The sequence below is a fragment of the Rhopalosiphum padi genome, chromosome 2 (assembly GCF_020882245.1).
Source record: "Rhopalosiphum padi isolate XX-2018 chromosome 2, ASM2088224v1, whole genome shotgun sequence".
NCBI classification, from domain to species: domain Eukaryota; kingdom Metazoa; phylum Arthropoda; class Insecta; order Hemiptera; family Aphididae; genus Rhopalosiphum; species Rhopalosiphum padi.
In genome coordinates, this window is record NC_083598.1 from 29951965 (window position 1) to 29972718 (window position 20754).

Here is a 20754-nt window from a genome sequence, read left to right on the forward strand (position 1 = left end):
CATCGCTCAGCGTGACCAAAGCAGCCGGGTGCCTGCCGAGCCGCCAAGTGGTCGTTCACGTGGCTACTGAGCGCGCGACGCTCGCGAATAATCACGTCGCACAGCTAGTGATGGGTGGCCGGAAAACGCGTTCGGGTAATGACATAATATACCGTCGGGCACCGCCCCTACTCTGTCTCCTATCTCCTCGGTTACCACCAGGGACGGACTCACCATTTTTTCGCCCCAAGGCATTACAACACTATTATATTATATAAATAAAAGTATAAATATATAGAAAAATTGCGGCGCCCCCGGAAAGATGTTGTGTCCTAGACACGTACCTAGGTTGCCTATGCGTAAATCCGCCTCTGGTTACCACTTTACCAGGTAGTGCCGTCGTCCTGCCGATGTCTTCGGCGAAAGTGGTGAGCATAGCGCCTGCGGTCGGCTGTCGGCTGTCTCATCGTACGCAGCACAAGCGTAGATAACAACGAGTTTGATATACGTTTCCACGCAGTTGCCATTCGCCCTATACGTGATTTAAAAACGTCGTCACTTCTGCGTGCGGCTCTGGCTCAACTGCCGGGTCAGTGGCATCACCTACCACGTCCGCTCCCTTCGCCGGCGCGTTGTACCACGTCATCATCGGGACATACACTTCCGGATCAGTGGCGTGTTTAGGGGGTGGGCCTGGTAAGCAAGTGCCCACCCACATTTTTATATAAGTACTAGACTAGTTGTATAAGTCCGATGCTCAATGAAAAATGAAAATATGATTTATAGTAAGAAAAAAATTGTTTTGATTAGGTTAGGTATTTAAAAAAAATATAAGATTTGAATATTTAAAAAGTTTAATATGTTTTAATAAAAGGTAAGCTACCATTTATTATAAAAAATGCTAAAACTTAAATAGATCTAATTATAATATGAGGAGGGGTAAAACTATTCTAAACTTAACTTTTGTGGCCCATCCACAAAAAAAGTTCTGGACAGTGGACACGCCACTATTCCGGATCCGTACTTGGTGGAACGTCATTTTCACATTCCGGTCGCAAATTTTTTCGGCAGTTTGGTAGTACAATGCCTTGTGCAGGTAGCGCCACTATTCGTCCGAATGCTGGTTTTTAATAGTCGACTTTATTGGTTTTAGTTTTATTTATTTTTAGATATCGATAACTGTTGGTTTTTTTTTTAATCAGGCACTATCTATTTATCGTAATACTGTTATAGGTACACGTGGTGACGCCACCGATTGTCACCACTTTACTGGTCGACCCGTCCGACCGACGTTACCATTTTCGATACGTGAATTATACCTTTTTTACATTATATTCGTCCTCAATATTTGAATTATATTAGTTTTTATATTTTTACATGTATGCGACTAATGTGAATTTTATATATGTTTTTATCGACGCGCCCCCACTCCGCGCCGTACGCGACAATCGTCACGCGAAAGTCTGACCGAACTTTTAACCGCCGACCCGAACCCGATGTTCCGCGCCATTTTACACGTGGACAAGTGTCCACAACCACGCGCATCGACGATCGCAATTTAGAGATGTAATGACCACTTTTAGCACTTTTTGTCGAACCAGGTTTCGACACGCTCTCGTCCCGTCGACCAACACGTCCACGACGTTCCCGGTCTCGCGACCCGAACTCCGACGGCTTTCGCGCCCTCGCACAACCGCTCACGAAATACAATACGAACTCGCGTGCGCCCCGACGCAAACACCGCACGCCCGAGCATCGAGAGCACCCGACGAAAAGGCAATTATTGTACGCCTATATAGTCACACGCGATTTTACTCATGTCCAACGACTTATTACGACAGTTAAACGACTTTCGACGCACGCGCGTCCGACACAATAATGCGTGTTCAATTTATTTTGCCTCCATGCCTGTTCTAGGCCAATAGTATTATTAAAAAAATTACTGAAGAAGTTGTAGTCTTGTAGAAAAGCTAGAAAGGATTACTCCAATTTTAAAAACATAAGCAGTCCCTAAAACTTTTCAAGGTCTTCCGAAATATTAGGTTATTTAACCATACAACAAAAGCGTTTAAAATATAGTATAATAAAACTTCATTAATTGTAACTATTTTAAATTATACTTAATTGAATAAAATAATTCTAGTTGGCCACTATTTTTAATTTTTAAGTAATATTATCAAAAACACCAAAAACGTATAGAATTTTCCTTTAAAAACAATGTATTAAATATTAATTGCATTCACAGTATAAAAACGGGCGAATGTAAGTTCCTACACGAGACCTAGACCTAGCAGGTAAACAAGATACATATGTTAGTTCCTACACGATAAAATAAGGTACATATGTAAGTTCCTACACAGTAAAGAACAGGTACATGTGTAAGTTCCTACACAGTAAAAAACAGGTATAAGTGTAAGTTCCTACACGGTAAAAAAAGGTGCACGTGTAAGTTCCAAAACTAAGTATATTAAAGTTATCAATCTAATATTAGTTATAACATATTATAATACTGACATATATTTTAACCCATTATTCTATATAATATATAATTCTTTATAATATTTAATAATTTACCTTAAAAATATTATCAATTTAATAATTTTAAAAATAATAATTGTAATTATATAATAATAATTCGTCATTTATTGTAAAAAAAAAAAAAAATATAAATAATGCATTCTATATAATATTTATTATTACTTATATTGTTTTTTACAATTATGAATTATTACAATTATTATTATTTTTAAAATTATTATATTAAATAAGATAAATTATTTTTTTTTAGCTTATAAACTATATATTATATAGAATAAAAAATTAAAACGTATGACAGTATTATAATATGATATAACTGTTATTAGATTGATAACTTATAATATTCCTAGTGTAGGAACTTACACGTGTACCTTTTTTTACCGTGTAGGAACTTACACTTGTACCTGTTTTTTACTGTGTAGGAACTTACATATGTATCTTGTTTACCTGCTAGGTCTCGTGTAGGAACTTACGATTCCCCAAACGAATAGCCACATAATAAGACATAATAGAAGTATTTATCTTCTCAAAAAGTTCGATTCGAAATACTGCGAAGAGCCGTCCTTGTACTTTGGTGTTTTCACCCGACACGGATCCACCCGACCCACGTTTATGACGAACAAATCCGCGTCGTCTACAAGTTCACGGTCTTCCGACAACTTTTTCGGAGGCCACTCGTCCCCAGGACGGGTGCACAGCTTGATCTGGTGGTCGACGAATGTGTTTTCCGGTTATTCGGTTTTCTAAACGGACAATTAGCGAGACTGGACAATTCAGGTCGAACAGGCACGGTTTTCTGCGATTAGTTTTTTTTGATCTCGACCGACCGCTACGCAACGGCTCATTGATTGTCTCCATCACATTGTACAAAGCTTTAACCTTTTCCATAATCGTCAAAATGTAGTTAGACCGCCGTCTCATTTCTTTGGCGCATTGCAGATCTACATACGAAAATGTAATATATTATCTATTTAGATACAGTAGTTGATATACAAGGAGGGGGACGGTGACAGTGATTTGAGTTTTGATTGTTTAAAAAAAAAAAACAGTTACCTACGATTCGCGCGACGTGCAGCCTCCTACCATACGCATTTGAAGAATGACGAATAAGTGGCGGCATATTAAAATAGAATTTTATGTTATCAATTTTAAGTTCAATGAAAAATGTTAATAAAAAGATTATATTGTTTGTTTTCACATCCTCAAAAAAAGCGTCACTTTGTTGTTTCTACACCGACGATTTCGTATGACGTTGGCATTTTTTTTTTATTTTTCTCTCTCTAATTATATTATTGTTATGCTATTAAAATTATATATTTTTTCGGTCATAAGAATGTCTAGAGTAAATTTTTTACTGGAACTCATCAAATGATGTGAAATGCTTATAGTGATTAATGATTAGTGTTTAGGCCGTACTCAGTGTTATTCAATTGGAAAAAGTGTATTAATCAAGCTGGAGAATATTTCGAGGGTATTACGTCTCAATAACTTGTAGGTAATGAATACATTCAAATAAAAAAAAAATTAATAATAATAACACATCTCATATGATAAGATATTTTGAAAATAAAAGTTTTCGTTTTTGACTTATATATAATGATGAGTCATGATTACCTTCCTTAGACTTTGGTCGGTTCTTTCTACACGAAGCTTTGTGTTTGCATATTTTCTTCGGGGGCAACGGTTTTCTTTCTGGACAATTTACCGTCGACGGTTGCATGGGAACGGCTTTGTACTGATCCCCTTGCGAAGTCAACTGGACGAAGAATTCTATGCTGCCCACAGGATTCGGACGACCCATTTCGTACAACGGCAAGACCTGGTCGCACAAGGCACAACACACCACGGTTTTCATTTATGTACAATAATAATACAAGTATAAAAACATGTATAATAGTATCATTTCACTAGTTTTGAGAAATGTGTTTTTTGTTACCCGTTTCAGTTTCCGTGACCTCTCAACCTGATTGGGGTTCAGTATAACATCAGTGAACGTCCGGTCAAACTCGAGATGCGTCTGTGCGACGTATCGCATTTGTTGTTCGCCGTCTACACGTCTATTCACGCTGATTTTCGCGCAAAAGTCACGGGCCGCCCGGCAAAGGTCCGCGTTGTCGATCGGGAACAAGCATGACTTGCCGTTGGTCATCAATATCTCACCGCCGCCAACGTTACCATCAGCGCAAAAGCCAACCTCGCATACCACCAATTCAACCAGCCCTGGGAACCGGAAACACACGCACACCGGACACGTATTGTGCATCTGGATCTGGTCCGTCAACGTCACGCGGTACACGATCAGCTCCAACATAAATGTACTATTTCCGGTAGCCGGCATGTTGTGGACGTTATTTAATGAAATTTTGTTGAGTTCTGCGGCCTCAATTCGCGTTACTAAATATTTTTGAAATAAAATTTTTCGATAAACTATAAATTGTGTTTGTTTCAATAATCAAGATTTACGTGTCTTGGCAACCCACTCACTGTTTTACTCGTTGTTGACTTGACGACCCAAAATAAAGACTACACGGAGTCAAAATATTGCTGTATCTTTTGACTATGGTTAGGTGCAATGGTGGGTATTAACTTGTAGAAAAGTTAAAGTTAATTTTTTTTAACTTTTTAACTAAACTAGTTAATTATTTTTGTTTTAAACTTATTAACTTATTTAGTTAAGTTTTATATTGTTCTAACTTAAGTTTTTTATAGTTAATTATCATTATTGTACAGTTAAGAAAATTTTAATTTTTTATGTATTGTATTGTATTATTTTATTATAACCCGCCTTTGGTTATGTGTTAATAAGTGTTTAATAAATAATATATCAATAATTGGTCTAATACTTTTATACTCCTTTTTATATGCTAGGAAGTATATGTCCAAATGATTTTCTAACAAAAAGATAGGCCCGGGGAGAATAGTACTGTAAAGTGACAGCAAATTTTTTTAAATCATTGGAAAATGGATGTTTCTTTCCCATAGAAGCTTCTTTCATAATGGTTACTAGTACACCGGACCCAATCGCATAATTTCATAACAAAAAAATAATTCGTCATGTGTATGTACAGATTGCGAAACAAGTTCTGTACTACTAAAAATCCGTATCCGTTTCGTGAAAAGTTGTGTAATTACGCGATGTGTAAAAAAAGAAGTTCGTTAAAAAAAAAACGTTTGGGGCCTTGAATACACTGAGACACAATAACTGAGTACACGATGTTACTTATCAGTGACTTATAAGTACGGTTTCCCTGCAGCGTTTAACCTCAAGTCCAGACGCTTACTATGTTTAGACCAGTAGTTGACGCTAGACGGCGCGTCTGGTCGCTGCAGGGAAACCGTACCTTAAACCATCTGTATGCCTGCTGTGTTGTAAAGACGCGCCCATGCGCATAAGTTGGCCGCCCAAGCCTGTTCTTATTTGGAATAGACTATAGATTCGTCGCGTTAAAAAGTATAACTGTTCTGTAATTTTTTTTTATTATTCAGGACATTCGTGTTCAAATATTTATTCATACCACAATATAAACTTATAGTAAAAAAAAAAACAATTGTATGATACATTTTTGTAAATAAATGTTAAATAATATATATTATATGTACAGCAAAATCACAGGAAAAGATTTCGGTATACGATGCGAAAAAAATGTATTAATATTTAGAGTTTATAATAATAATTATAACAATATACATAAAAAAACACGATCATCAGGGAGATTATATAAAAGTCGGAGCTACTTTCGTGCCGCCGTGTCTGATCCTGTGAACGTGGCGCTTGTACTTGCTGATAATGTCCCTGCTCCAACAGTAGCTGACGGCGACGCTCCTGATCCCACACTTGCCTCTGGCGGGGCACTTGCTCTAAATACCGCTGCGCCTGCAACTCTCGACGACGCTGTGCCTCCTGTACCTCTCGCTGTGCCTGCAGTTCTTTTTGCTGCGCCACCAGATGGTTTTGCTGTATTCTATTATTGGGATTGATACGGAAGTATTTGCTTTCGTTTATGAGTTCCGGTGTCCGCTGGTAGTACATAAGGTACATCGGATAGAAATCATAGTCGTTGTACTTGACGTACACGCGGCCGTTTGTGCTCACCGTCGTGTCAGCTGTACCGAGCGGTATCATTAATTTCTTATCGTTGGGTTTGCCAGATACAGAATGGGTTTTTTTCACCAGCACAGTACACACGATGATCACTCGTTTGTCTGCGTCCGGCCATGAAAACAGATAAAGAATGCATTGTATACGTTAGAGCTCTGATTATATAGGTCTGACTCTATATCACGAAGTGCATATATACGAGTATTACCTAATCTAAGTTTCTAAGTGCAACTATGTGATGATGGAAAATTGTATACTATATATATAAATATGACGTTATAATCGTTATATTATTATGTACAGTTGTGTACAGGGGATTCTTTGAATGAGTAAACTCTTATTTTTTGAAAAACTATACAAACATTTCTGAATTTTATTTTTTATAATTATAATTTTATAATAGATATTGCAAAACAACATTTTATTTATCTATTATCATGTATTATATTATACTTAGGTTTTTGAACTTTCCGAATTTCAAATCCCAAAGCATAATACTTTTTTAAAAATTTAAATAATACATAAAATTTCAAATTATTACAACAATTATAAATTAATTTGTTGTAAGTATTTAATGCTTAGATGATTGGAGTAGTATAGAATCAGTAACATTTTGTGGGGTGAGAGGTAAGAAAAAAAAATTAATAAAAATGCTTTCCGAAAAAAATAATGTATATTTTAAAATAATTGACTTGTATATTAGTAAGAAGAAAGTGAAGAATTTCGTTGACAAACAAAAATCAATAATTACCTTCTTTGGGAAAATTGTCGGCATAATAGTTGGCGTAGTCAGCATCGTCGCTGAACGACACACCGCGTCCAAACTTGGAACGCCGGGTGCGTCGCCAGTCAAGTCCACTTATCAACGACTCTAATGCTCTAGATTTAGTGGTTACGTGATACAGAATAATTTCCCTGCAGTATTCGGGAGTCAACTGCATTTCTTCTTTTCGCAACAAATACATGCCGTACATTTGCGGGGCGTTGACTCGGTGTATGATATTGATGTTACACTAAAATATTATACGACATATTATAATGATGGTATACATTATAAATTAATATTAAATACATTTAATAATATTGATTAGCTAATCGAATTTAATTTATTTAATCTATTAATAACAAAATAATATACTATTTTAGATAATGATAATGAATAATGGTTCATTATAAACATGATGTTAATGCATTTAAAATATATATATATGCAGGTATGAAATATATTTATAATTTTATAAATAATGTATTTTATTTTTATATGTTATAATTGGACTCGTCTTATTTACACAATCTTACATAATAGTATCGTGTATAGGCCAATGCGCAAAACGCAAAAGAATAGATTTTTGTGTTCATATTCTTTTGCTGAAAAGACTAAAGAGTATAGTAATACCAACTATGTGTGGTTAGAGCATATTATATAAATAAAATGTATTAACAACAAAATATGGCAAACTATAATATACATCTATAATCTATTCTGACACACAATATGGATAACACAGGTGAAAACATTAATTTATACAACAACATCACCAATATAACAAGTCCTTTATGTTATAATCTTAGAAAATAACAAATATTAAATTCAGTAGCGTTAAAAAATTAATAAAAATAAGAGCGTGCTCAATCGTATAAATACTATAATAATTGTTCCGATAAGACCGTGTTCAATCACATTTCAACGAAAAAATGTCAACAAACACAATTGTCAATTATCTGCATAATAACCTCAAAACCCTGTAATTAAATTGTTAGAAAAAATAATGTACTCTAAACTTAAAATGTTAAATGTGTTTATGATTATATCAAAATTGCTAATCCATTAGTTTACTATTAGCATTAATAACATATTTAAAAATAATGTGAAGAAGACTTAAAAAATATAATATAACTCTACGGTTTATAGAGGATAATTTTTTTTAGTTACTCGAGGAGACGTTAAGAAGTTGGAGATCCGGAGTTTGATAGGTTTGATTTCTTTATTTCAGTATGCTATAAGCACAAAGGCGTGTTTAACGAGGGGTAAAGGGGGCATTTGCCCCCGGCGGCAAAATTTTAAAATATTTCATAGGCGGCATTCGTATACTAATTTTTCAAACATTTTTTGGTTTTTTGTAATAAATCAATTTTTCCATCAGTTATTAAATATATTATACAATATAATGTTAAAAGATTTAAGTATTATATGAAAAATTTTTAATTATAATAAATCTTATTTACTTATACCTGTACGGCTATACATAGTTCCAGTGGCGTAACTGGGAAAAAATCTAGGGGGGGGGTAATGTATAATGAATGTAATATATTTATTATTATCAAAACCCTGACACCCCTTACCCCGTTTAAAATATATACCTTTAGCTTTCAAAAATGTGTCAGGGGGGGGGGCTTGCCCCCCACAATTACGCCACTACATAGATCTTATTCGAATGATTTCAATATTAACACGCATTAATTCGTAAACACAGTCGAGTCTCGACGGCGAGGATATTGCTATACGCCTGTACAGACGTTCAGTTGTAGTAAAAACTATATTTAAATAATAGCATTTATCAACACTATTAACTATAAATAGTTGATAGTTCTCTTTAATATATATGATAGGTATTGGCCTACCCGCATAATTGTGAATTCACAATTCTCTATTTCCAGTCATGGTTAATAATTTATTTATTTTTAAACATTGTTTACATTTGAGTATATTACAGAATTTATATTTAATAATTTGATGTTTTTTGTTTTTATGTTGAATTTTTCATAGTGCTGTACCTATTTTTAATATTTAATATATTACTATCAGACATTTTTCAAAATAATCAATTGTTTTCTACACATGCAAATCAATTTACATATTGACATTATTCAGCATTGTATTTTTTGCAGAATAAATCGTTTTTATTAGTTTCCAGTACAACAACAACAAAAAATATTAATTCATTTTTATATGATTGATTTAATAATATTGTACGTAATTGATTATATAGGTAGGTTAAACATCTATGCCCAACTCCTATGTTTTGTCAAAGAAGTAATGGCGTGATGCGATGAAGTATCTGTATTTTGTATTATATTCATTTAATCAGTATATTATACCTTTTTTTTTTATGATTGGTATTGATGTTGTGGTGAAGGTGGTGAGGGAGGGTGGTTATGAGGCGGCAAAATATGTGTGCCCCCGGCGGCATTACACCTTAACACGACACTGTATAAGCATAAGCATGGACAATTTTGAATTTTGTTTTAGTAGATTATAGTGCGTATAGCCTACTTATTATAATTTATAATATAATAATATGCCATGCCATATGGGCTTATTGTTATTGTTGATCAAACGGTCATCTTTTATATCGGTGTTTTCGAGTATAATATAATTGTTAATATATAATTAATAATTAAAATATTATATTATAGATATACTACGGTCTACGAGTAATCATAATTAATAAATAATAATACTAATTCCGAAAAGAGTGAACCGATTTAGTATTTTATATTATATTTTTAGTGTACCTTCATGGCTTCATAGATATAATATAAATATCCTATGGAATGCCAACATGGGCTATAGAATGTATCTGGAGTATATAGGTATTACAATTTATAATATTATGTTTAATAAATTACGAATATACACATGTACATGGTAAAACAACTCTAGCCTGTATATTGTAATATTACTGTAGTCATCGGTCAGTCGTCGTAGGTACTTACCCTAGGAAATGTTTTGCGGACGCGTTGTATGAGGGGATCGCTATTTTCGTGGCTCTGAACTTCGAGCTTTTGACTGTCAGCTTCACCATAGCGCATGTACGCTGGCTTATTGTAATACCGTTGCAATTGAACAGCAGCATGCGCGGTAAATCTCGACGACCTGGAATTAGTTCCGTTTCCGCCCGGATACATTGACGTTGTCGTCGTCTAGAACTGTTGAGGATAAGCAGATGAAAATATTGAAACGTGTGTTTATTGAGAATGGAAAATCACTAAAAAGAAAACATTAAATTATCAACAGAAAAATGAATGTTTATATCACTTTATGGCATATATCAAGGGTAGCAAATTATTTGAACGCTATGTTCAAAATTACCTTTTTTTTCGAGCGTGCCATGAAGAATATTATATATATTAATATATTATATTCAATATTGTAAGAAAAAAATTATCGTAATTTTATTGTATAATTAATGTATTAAGAGGTGGTCATACTCGTTGTGTTGTCTCCGTCTTACACTTGTAGTACATAGTGACTATGTCTGAGACATAGACAAAACGCGTTTATGCAGTCTGAGTAGAATTCACTCAATTTTTGTTTTAGAGTAAATATACCTATTATAAAATTAAAAGATGATAATATTTTGGAGGACAAGAATCTGAGTTTTTTTAAAAAATATTTTAATTTATAAAAGTTAAGATAATTTAAAATTTTGAAATTTTTGCTAATTTTAAAAATTATAATGCACGTTATATTGGGAGTAATGGAAAAAACTCAGCTTCTTGACCTCCCAAATATTACAATCTTTTAATTTAATAATAGGTATATTTACTATAGAACCAAAATTGAGCGAGTTCTACGTGGACTGCATAAACTCGTTTTGTCTATGTCGTACGTGTGTAAGACGGAGACAAAAATGCGGGTACGACGTCCTCATAAAAAAAGTTAGTTTAAGATGTTTAGGTATATCGTACATAATATAATTACTGTTAATTATTAATTTTCTTATTGTGATTGATCACAAATCTTCTTGCGCAGATTCTTAATTTATTATATTTTTTTTTTTTTTTTTTTTTTTTATTAATATATATACAATCTGTACACAAGGCACAATAAGAATATAGGCTATAATATTACAGGAGGAAAATCTTGAGTGAAGAAGCCACCCACTGATGACACTTCGTCAATTTATTATATAATTATAATATTATTAATATTAGTATTACTTATTAAACTATTTAAAATTATTATGATTTTTGTGTTGTATTGTCAGAACAAAGATAGTCACTCTATACACGAGACGTGCAGTTACTGTGACAAACTGATGTATACAATACCTGATAAAAGCGAACTATTTATTACAGAGATAACAGCAGTACCTATACTCGATTTTCGATAGACTCCCCGCCATCGTTGCCTGGGAGCATATTAACATAACGTACAATAATTCGGAATTCAGCATTTTAAATATGCTGTCAAAAATAATGATAAGATAAAAGCACGATGTTGAGAAAATAAGGTAACACCGCTTGTACACATTCCGGTCTCAAATTTTTCGGCAGTTTGGTAGTACAATGCCTTGTGCAGGTAGCGCCACTATTCGTCCGAATGCTGGTTTTTAATAGTCGACTTTATTGGTTTTAGTTTTATTTATTTTTAGATATCGATAACTGTTGGTTTTTTTTTTAATCAGGCACTATCTATTTATCGTAATACTGTTATAGGTACACGTGGTGACGCCACCGATTGTCACCACTTTACTGATCGACCCGTCCGACCGACGTTACCATTTTCGATACGTGAATTATACCTTTTTTACATTATATTCGTCCTCAATATTTGAATTATATTAGTTTTTATATTTTTACATGTATGCGACTAATGTGAATTTTATATATGTTTTTATCGACGCGCCCCCACTCCGCGCCGTACGCGACAATCGTCACGCGAAAGTCTGACCGAACTTTTAACCGCCGACCCGAACCCGATGTTCCGCGCCATTTTACACGTGGACAAGTGTCCACAACCACGCGCATCGACGATCGCAATTTAGAGATGTAATGACCACTTTTAGCACTTTTTGTCGAACCAGGTTTCGACACGCTCTCGTCCCGTCGACCAACACGTCCACGACGTTCCCGGTCTCGCGACCCGAACTCCGACGGCTTTCGCGCCCTCGCACAACCGCTCACGAAATACAATACGAACTCGCGTGCGCCCCGACGCAAACACCGCACGCCCGAGCATCGAGAGCACCCGACGAAAAGGCAATTATTGTACGCCTATATAGTCACACGCGATTTTACTCATGTCCAACGACTTATTACGACAGTTAAACGACTTTCGACGCACGCGCGTCCGACACAATAATGCGTGTTCAATTTATTTTGCCTCCATGCCTGTTCTAGGCCAATAGTATTATTAAAAAAATTACTGAAGAAGTTGTAGTCTTGTAGAAAAGCTAGAAAGGATTACTCCAATTTTAAAAACATAAGCAGTCCCTAAAACTTTTCAAGGTCTTCCGAAATATTAGGTTATTTAACCATACAACAAAAGCGTTTAAAATATAGTATAATAAAACTTCATTAATTGTAACTATTTTAAATTATACTTAATTGAATAAAATAATTCTAGTTGGCCACTATTTTTAATTTTTAAGTAATATTATCAAAAACACCAAAAACGTATAGAATTTTCCTTTAAAAACAATGTATTAAATATTAATTGCATTCACAGTATAAAAACGGGCGAATGTAAGTTCCTACACGAGACCTAGACCTAGCAGGTAAACAAGATACATATGTTAGTTCCTACACGATAAAATAAGGTACATATGTAAGTTCCTACACAGTAAAGAACAGGTACATGTGTAAGTTCCTACACAGTAAAAAACAGGTATAAGTGTAAGTTCCTACACGGTAAAAAAAGGTGCACGTGTAAGTTCCAAAACTAAGTATATTAAAGTTATCAATCTAATATTAGTTATAACATATTATAATACTGACATATATTTTAACCCATTATTCTATATAATATATAATTCTTTATAATATTTAATAATTTACCTTAAAAATATTATCAATTTAATAATTTTAAAAATAATAATTGTAATTATATAATAATAATTCGTCATTTATTGTAAAAAAAAAAAAAATATAAATAATGCATTCTATATAATATTTATTATTACTTATATTGTTTTTTACAATTATGAATTATTACAATTATTATTATTTTTAAAATTATTATATTAAATAAGATAAATTATTTTTTTTTAGCTTATAAACTATATATTATATAGAATAAAAAATTAAAACGTATGACAGTATTATAATATGATATAACTGTTATTAGATTGATAACTTATAATATTCCTAGTGTAGGAACTTACACGTGTACCTTTTTTTACCGTGTAGGAACTTACACTTGTACCTGTTTTTTACTGTGTAGGAACTTACATATGTATCTTGTTTACCTGCTAGGTCTCGTGTAGGAACTTACGATTCCCCAAACGAATAGCCACATAATAAGACATAATAGAAGTATTTATCTTCTCAAAAAGTTCGATTCGAAATACTGCGAAGAGCCGTCCTTGTACTTTGGTGTTTTCACCCGACACGGATCCACCCGACCCACGTTTATGACGAACAAATCCGCGTCGTCTACAAGTTCACGGTCTTCCGACAACTTTTTCGGAGGCCACTCGTCCCCAGGACGGGTGCACAGCTTGATCTGGTGGTCGACGAATGTGTTTTCCGGTTATTCGGTTTTCTAAACGGACAATTAGCGAGACTGGACAATTCAGGTCGAACAGGCACGGTTTTCTGCGATTAGTTTTTTTTGATCTCGACCGACCGCTACGCAACGGCTCATTGATTGTCTCCATCACATTGTACAAAGCTTTAACCTTTTCCATAATCGTCAAAATGTAGTTAGACCGCCGTCTCATTTCTTTGGCGCATTGCAGATCTACATACGAAAATGTAATATATTATCTATTTAGATACAGTAGTTGATATACAAGGAGGGGGACGGTGACAGTGATTTGAGTTTTGATTGTTTAAAAAAAAAAAACAGTTACCTACGATTCGCGCGACGTGCAGCCTCCTACCATACGCATTTGAAGAATGACGAATAAGTGGCGGCATATTAAAATAGAATTTTATGTTATCAATTTTAAGTTCAATGAAAAATGTTAATAAAAAGATTATATTGTTTGTTTTCACATCCTCAAAAAAAGCGTCACTTTGTTGTTTCTACACCGACGATTTCGTATGACGTTGGCATTTTTTTTTTATTTTTCTCTCTCTAATTATATTATTGTTATGCTATTAAAATTATATATTTTTTCGGTCATAAGAATGTCTAGAGTAAATTTTTTACTGGAACTCATCAAATGATGTGAAATGCTTATAGTGATTAATGATTAGTGTTTAGGCCGTACTCAGTGTTATTCAATTGGAAAAAGTGTATTAATCAAGCTGGAGAATATTTCGAGGGTATTACGTCTCAATAACTTGTAGGTAATGAATACATTCAAATAAAAAAAAAATTAATAATAATAACACATCTCATATGATAAGATATTTTGAAAATAAAAGTTTTCGTTTTTGACTTATATATAATGATGAGTCATGATTACCTTCCTTAGACTTTGGTCGGTTCTTTCTACACGAAGCTTTGTGTTTGCATATTTTCTTCGGGGGCAACGGTTTTCTTTCTGGACAATTTACCGTCGATGGTTGCATGGGAACGGCTTTGTACTGATCCCCTTGCGAAGTCAACTGGACGAAGAATTCTATGCTGCCCACAGGATTCGGACGACCCATTTCGTACAACGGCAAGACCTGGTCGCACAAGGCACAACACACCACGGTTTTCATTTATGTACAATAATAACACAAGTATAAAACCATGTATAATAGGATCATTTCACTAGTTTTGAGAAATGTATTTTTTGTTACCCGTTTCAGTTTCCGTGACCTCTCAACCTGATTGGGGTTCAGTATAACATCAGTGAACGTCCGGTCAAACTCGAGATGCGTCTGTGCGACGTATCGCATTTGTTGTTCGCCGTCTACACGCATATTCACGCTGATTTTCGCGCAAAAGTCACGGGCCGCCCGGCAAAGGTCCGCGTTGTCGATCGGGAACAAGCATGACTTGCCGTTGGTCATCAATATCTCACCGCCGCCAACGTTACCATCAGCGCAAAAGCCAACCTCGCATACCACCAATTCAACCATCCCTGGGAACCGGAAACACACGCACACCGGACACGTATTGTGCATCTGGATCTGGTTCGTCAACGTCACGCGGTACACGATCAGCTCCAACATAAATGTACTATTTCCGGTAGCCGGCATGTTGTGGACGTTATGTAATGAAATTTTGTTGAGTTCTGCGGCCTCAATTCGCGTTACTAAATATTTTTGAAATAAAATTTTTCGATTAACTATAAATTGTGTTTGTTTCAATAATCAAGATTTACGTGTCTTGGCAACCCACTCACTGTTTTACTCGTTGTTGACTTGACGACCCAAAATAAAGACTACACGGAGTCAAAATATTGCTCTATCTTTTGACTATGGTTAGGTGCAATGGTGGGTATTAACTTGTAGAAAAGTTAAAGTTAATTTTTTTTAAATTTTTAACTAAACTAGTTAGTTATTTTTGTTTTAAACTTAACTTATTTAGTTAAATTTTATTTATAAAAATATTATTTTTTTTTTCATAAATGTTTACGAAAAAAAATTTTGCTAAAAAATGGTTGAAAATAGATTACAAAGTTCCTCATAAGTTATTCATTTAATAATTAGGAACATTAAAAATACATAGTCCTAATATTTTAAGCATTCAAAGTTAGATTTTTTTATGAAATTTCTCAAAATCATGAAAACATGAAAATTTGTCAACTATATATTTATTTTTTTGAAAGTAATGTATTTATTTAAATTTTGTTAAAGATTTTATTAGATTATTCTGGAATGGTTAGAGAGGACATTAAGGAGCTAAGGCCTAAGAGAATTCTTACAATTTGCAAGTTTGTTGTGAAAAGTGTTTAAATATAGACATTTTAAATTAAAATTTAGACGAAATTAGATATTTAATAGAAGAATAATAATTTTACTTATTTTTTTGTAATTTAAAAATTTTAATTTTGGATACTTGAAACGTTCAACATACTTAAGTTTATTATTATGTTTTATACACAATGACATTTTCATATTCTTATTAAATAGTAAAATAAATTACTTTAATAGAAATATAAATAAATTATAAAATTTCCTTGTAATACAGGCGAATAAATCATCTACGTTTAGAATCATTTTTCGTATGCGACGATTTATCATTACATCCAAATTTAGCACATATATTACAATTACTTACTTCTCAATGGACAATGGCGGGATATAATCGACACCCTCTTTTTTAAATGTATTCACTACTTTTCCCGTATAATGTTGACATATTATAAATATATTAAGCCCCAACTCTTAAAATAAATGCATAAATACATGCATATAGGAGATTTTCATAAAATGTACACAATAACTATTAACTTATAATATAATTATACTATAATGAGATAACATTGTACAAATTTGAATTTACCGCCATTGTGTTTTATGATGAAAACGATAGAATACAGTACCATTTACCTAACTTTTACAACCTGGTATTCGAATTGTATTATTTGATTATGCGCATGCGTAATGCGTATTATATTCTGTGCAACAGCGCGTTCTACGACGTTGAACGTACGCGGTCTCGGTGGTGGTAGTGCGGTACCCACGGAGCGCCATTTTATGCGTTACAGTCGCTTCACCAAGTCGTGTGTTTCCGACATTTGCGCACCACAATGGTGGCTTACCACGGACTAGGATAAACTTCTATCTTAGTCCGTGGTAACCTATCTAATTATTCACGATGCCGATGCCACAGACCGTTGTCCATAGGATGAAGATTGAGTGACCACTGCAGACCTAAAATCACACGGGCTGTCGACCCGGCACTCACCAACGGGTCCGCCGCCATGACAGACCCGTTGTCCATTGACCACGTGTTTTTCATTTTCGAATAATGTCAAACGGACCGATCACCCGCTATGAATATTGCCGCATCGCGTGTCACGTCTGACTGTGCGTAACATCAAATGGATCATGGATGTTTTTGTCACGGCGGTGTTCCCACGGTTTTTGGAAGTACGCGAATCTTTGGACGTTTTTGTGGCTTGATGTCTGCACAAAAGGAATGATGATAACCAGCAAAACGCGTCATGGTGAGAATATTTCACTCATTTCATCAATTTAATATTATATCTATATTTAACGTGTGAACACTGATTCGCAGTTAACCCTAAACTTAAAAATTATAAGACCCATAGACCTATGAAAATATAAACTAACTTAGTTTATAGGTCTGTGATAATATTTAATTGAAGTACTTTGTTCAGTGGGTACTGCTTATGTATTTCACTTTTTATTTAGTAATAAGAAATAACTAATTTATTATTTAACGTGGTTTTCGTTTGAAGTGACAATTTGGTTGGTATATTTTTCGATTTATAGTATTCAAGATGGGTTAAAAATTTAAATGACGCAGAAAAAAATATTTTCATCACGCGCTTTAACATGGTTAACTCGCCTTTATTTTATTCTTCGTCCCGTTAGGTTAGGTATTTCTCGGAAACGTGTCGGCCATTTTGTATATTATGTACAAGCCAAGAATTAATTATGTACACACCCATATTAATACCGATGCGTCGTTTGCGAGTACAATGTTCGTATTCTAATTTAGTAATTTACATAACCTTAAATAATCTGTTGTTGGTGGGGGAAAATTAATGCGCCGTATTTGTTCAACAATTTTACCAATACCATCAGATAGCGTTGGCACTGTTTTTTTTTCAGTTTAACCTCACTTTACGTTCACAGTGTAGTCCTTGTTTTATTTTGAAATATATTTTGTTTAGGTACTAAGATGGTTTTAGCCTACATTTCTACCTGTTGTTGTGGATATAAGTCGTGAAGATGGAAGCAGATCGGAGTACTTTCATGAGACGTGGGAACAGTGTTGGATGAGAAGTTCTATTACCTATTTGATTTGTAACTCATTGGTCAAACATAGCCATTCGAAGCAGTGATATCCATAGAGGGAGACCGGACCAATTGACTTGTTCGGAGTGTACGCAAATTCTAATGTTAACAATAAAAAATTTTTAATTTGTTTTGAAATAGTGCTTTTGATAAATAAACAACTATTTAATATATTTCTCATTTATGTGTGTATCATTTTTATATTTGTAGAATATAACAATTTACATTTTTGGTAAAATAAGTTATTTTCTCAAGTAACCTCTATGCAAGTATAGTGTTATGATTTTATTTAATGGCCGTATCTGAGGGTTGGTATACATTAAGTAGAGTTCATCTCTCTCTATTTTAATTTTTCTGTGATTTAAACCTGTAATGCATTTTTATTAAGACAAATTCATTGGTTATAAAAGTGTATTGAAGTCTGTATACACGTCTTTAAAAACCAAAAAGAACTTATGTTTATACTTCATACATGGCCAATATCTAAAATCACATTTGTCATTAATTATTAAAATATCTGTTCTGCTGCTAAAACAATAGAAATATATTATATAAGTTAGAAATGTGGAATAGTTTTTAAAAAATAAGTCAACACTAATAATCTGAATTAATTGTACTTAAAATCATTACTACATTCTAAATTTTTAAGGTAAATATTTATATAAAAAAAGAGCACAGATAAATAATATATATCATATTAACACGTGGATAATAATTATAATATACAACTAAAATCGTTTTCTTTATGAAACTTCTTTATTATTTATTGTTTGTCTTCATTGTAGATCATTTTTTTATACACAAACATAAACTAAAACCAATAAAGTCGACCATTAAATTAAATTTCGAGGTGATTGTTTGTGGCCCATGTAAGATTCAGTTTATTAAAATAAAAACGACTGAATTTATAGTAGATCAAAACTTCCAAAGTATATGTTTCTGTCGTTTCTGACGCGTAAACGCGTCACAGGACGGTTGGAGTGAAGTCCATTGTCAAGTATACACGTCATTACGTCAACGCCGTTGAAAGTGTTCATAAAATTATATTTAATAACGGCTCAAACAGTCAGATAGCAGTCGGGTACGTACTGACTGCTATCTGCGGGCTAGTATATTATCTATTATATTGTCTATAAAACAGGTATGTCTATCAAGACCCCTATTATTTATCTTTTTCAGAAACGTTATCCACAAATATAAAAATTAATTATTATAATAATAATTATATTACCTAGTAGTAATCACAATTGGTTTATTTCAATGTGCAGGATCACATTTTTAATAATTGGTAAAAATAATTATATTTTGAATTTGGGGGCCTAGTAAATGCAAGGTTGGCCCGGCCCACCCAGGCTCCCCTGGATACGTGCCTGGCCAGTGGTCTCGAAGTGTAATGCACAAACATAGTCTTTATCATCACGCGGAATATATTTGTTCGAAACCACCAGAGATTGATTATCCTAAAGTAAAATTAAATATTTTTATAATTTAATTGTAATATTTTTTTTATCAATTTTCACTTCTATTACTTAATCATTTGTCGTTTTTACTATTTTAACTATGGTGCATTGGCGGCATTAGTGTTTTGTAAATATTGTGTATAAAATCAATTTAGTTGTTTTTATTTGATATAGTGCACAGTGTAAACTTTTTTTTGAACATAAAAATATCATACAATAAAAAATATACATTTTATTTAAAATTTAAATAAATAATTGTGTACGATATAGCTACATGTCATGTACCTAATATTGTTATAATAATTGGTACATGGTACATGTTCGTGTTTGTTTGGTCACCATTTGTATGTATCAGAATATTTTTAACCGTTGTATCAATTATAAAAAAAATTAGATCCCTAATATTTTAGACCTAGTTGCGCCAATGCGTCCTCTAAATCATATTTATAACTTTTATGTAATGAGTAATGACTTATACAATCTTTTTATATATCTATTCTATATGCAGGTACCTATTATAATATTATATTTGTATAGGTGTATATTGTCTATACTATACTATAATATGTTGGCCAACTAAATTTGTTTATGTATTTTTATGGTATAGGACTTATTGAAAAATACAGTGAATCTAGTTATTATACAATGTTTTTGAAAATGACATTCCGAACAGTTTAGATTAGGGAAGAGGAACCTACATTATAACTTAAATAGCCAAACGTACAGCTAAACTGGCTGACAATGCTATTTTTTTGCACCGAACTTGTTATATAATTATAATAATGAATTAATAAACGAGAAAACTCGTTTTGGTTATCTTCTGTTGAAAGCGAACCTATAGAGTAGGTACCTATATTAATA

The 20754-nt window shown here is 33.4% G+C and overlaps 1 protein-coding gene, 1 long non-coding RNA gene and 2 pseudogenes across 7 annotated transcripts; 1 reads left to right on the forward strand and 3 right to left on the reverse strand.

Moving 5' to 3' along the window:
- Positions 1 to 3035: 3035 nt before the first annotated feature.
- Positions 3036 to 4855, reverse strand: LOC132918935 (uncharacterized; annotated as a pseudogene).
- A 1232-nt stretch (positions 4856 to 6087) lies between these two features.
- Positions 6088 to 11384, reverse strand: LOC132920399 (uncharacterized). 6 transcript variants are annotated; one of them, XM_060982770.1, is made up of 4 exons: positions 11309 to 11384; positions 10334 to 10546; positions 7368 to 7629; positions 6088 to 6720 (listed from the first exon to the last, which is right to left on the reverse strand). In XM_060982770.1, the coding sequence occupies exons 2-4, from the start codon at positions 10523 to 10525 to the stop codon at positions 6173 to 6175; spliced, it is 1002 nt and encodes a 333-aa protein (XP_060838753.1). In that variant the 5' UTR covers positions 10526 to 10546; positions 11309 to 11384; the 3' UTR covers positions 6088 to 6172. The 6 variants fall into 6 exon arrangements, with proteins under 6 accessions (XP_060838753.1, XP_060838749.1, XP_060838751.1 ...); XM_060982766.1 differs by having other exon boundaries at positions 10334 to 10605; positions 11322 to 11382; XM_060982768.1 differs by having other exon boundaries at positions 10334 to 10605; positions 11309 to 11377.
- Positions 11385 to 13880: 2496 nt separating this feature from the next.
- On the reverse strand, positions 13881 to 15700 carry LOC132918936 (uncharacterized; annotated as a pseudogene).
- Positions 15701 to 17096: 1396 nt separating this feature from the next.
- LOC132920401 (uncharacterized) lies at positions 17097 to 18613 on the forward strand. Its single transcript, XR_009660728.1, has 2 exons — positions 17097 to 17616; positions 18310 to 18613. It is a non-coding gene; the product is annotated as an uncharacterized LOC132920401 (long non-coding RNA).
- The last annotated feature ends 2141 nt before the right edge of the window (positions 18614 to 20754 follow it).

What these genes read in the sequence shown, in the direction of transcription:
- LOC132920399 (XM_060982770.1), bottom strand. Translation starts at nt 10,525, where the DNA reads ATGTATCCGGGCGGAAACGGAACTAATTCCAGGTCGTCGAGATTTACC. An exon ending in TCCGCAAAACATTTCCTAGG is followed by an intron (nt 7,630 to 10,333) that starts GTAAGTACCTAC and finishes ATAATATTTTAG; the next exon opens with TGTAACATCAATATCATACA. An exon ending in CGACAATTTTCCCAAAGAAG is followed by an intron (nt 6,721 to 7,367) that starts GTAATTATTGAT and finishes GGCCGGACGCAG; the next exon opens with ACAAACGAGTGATCATCGTG.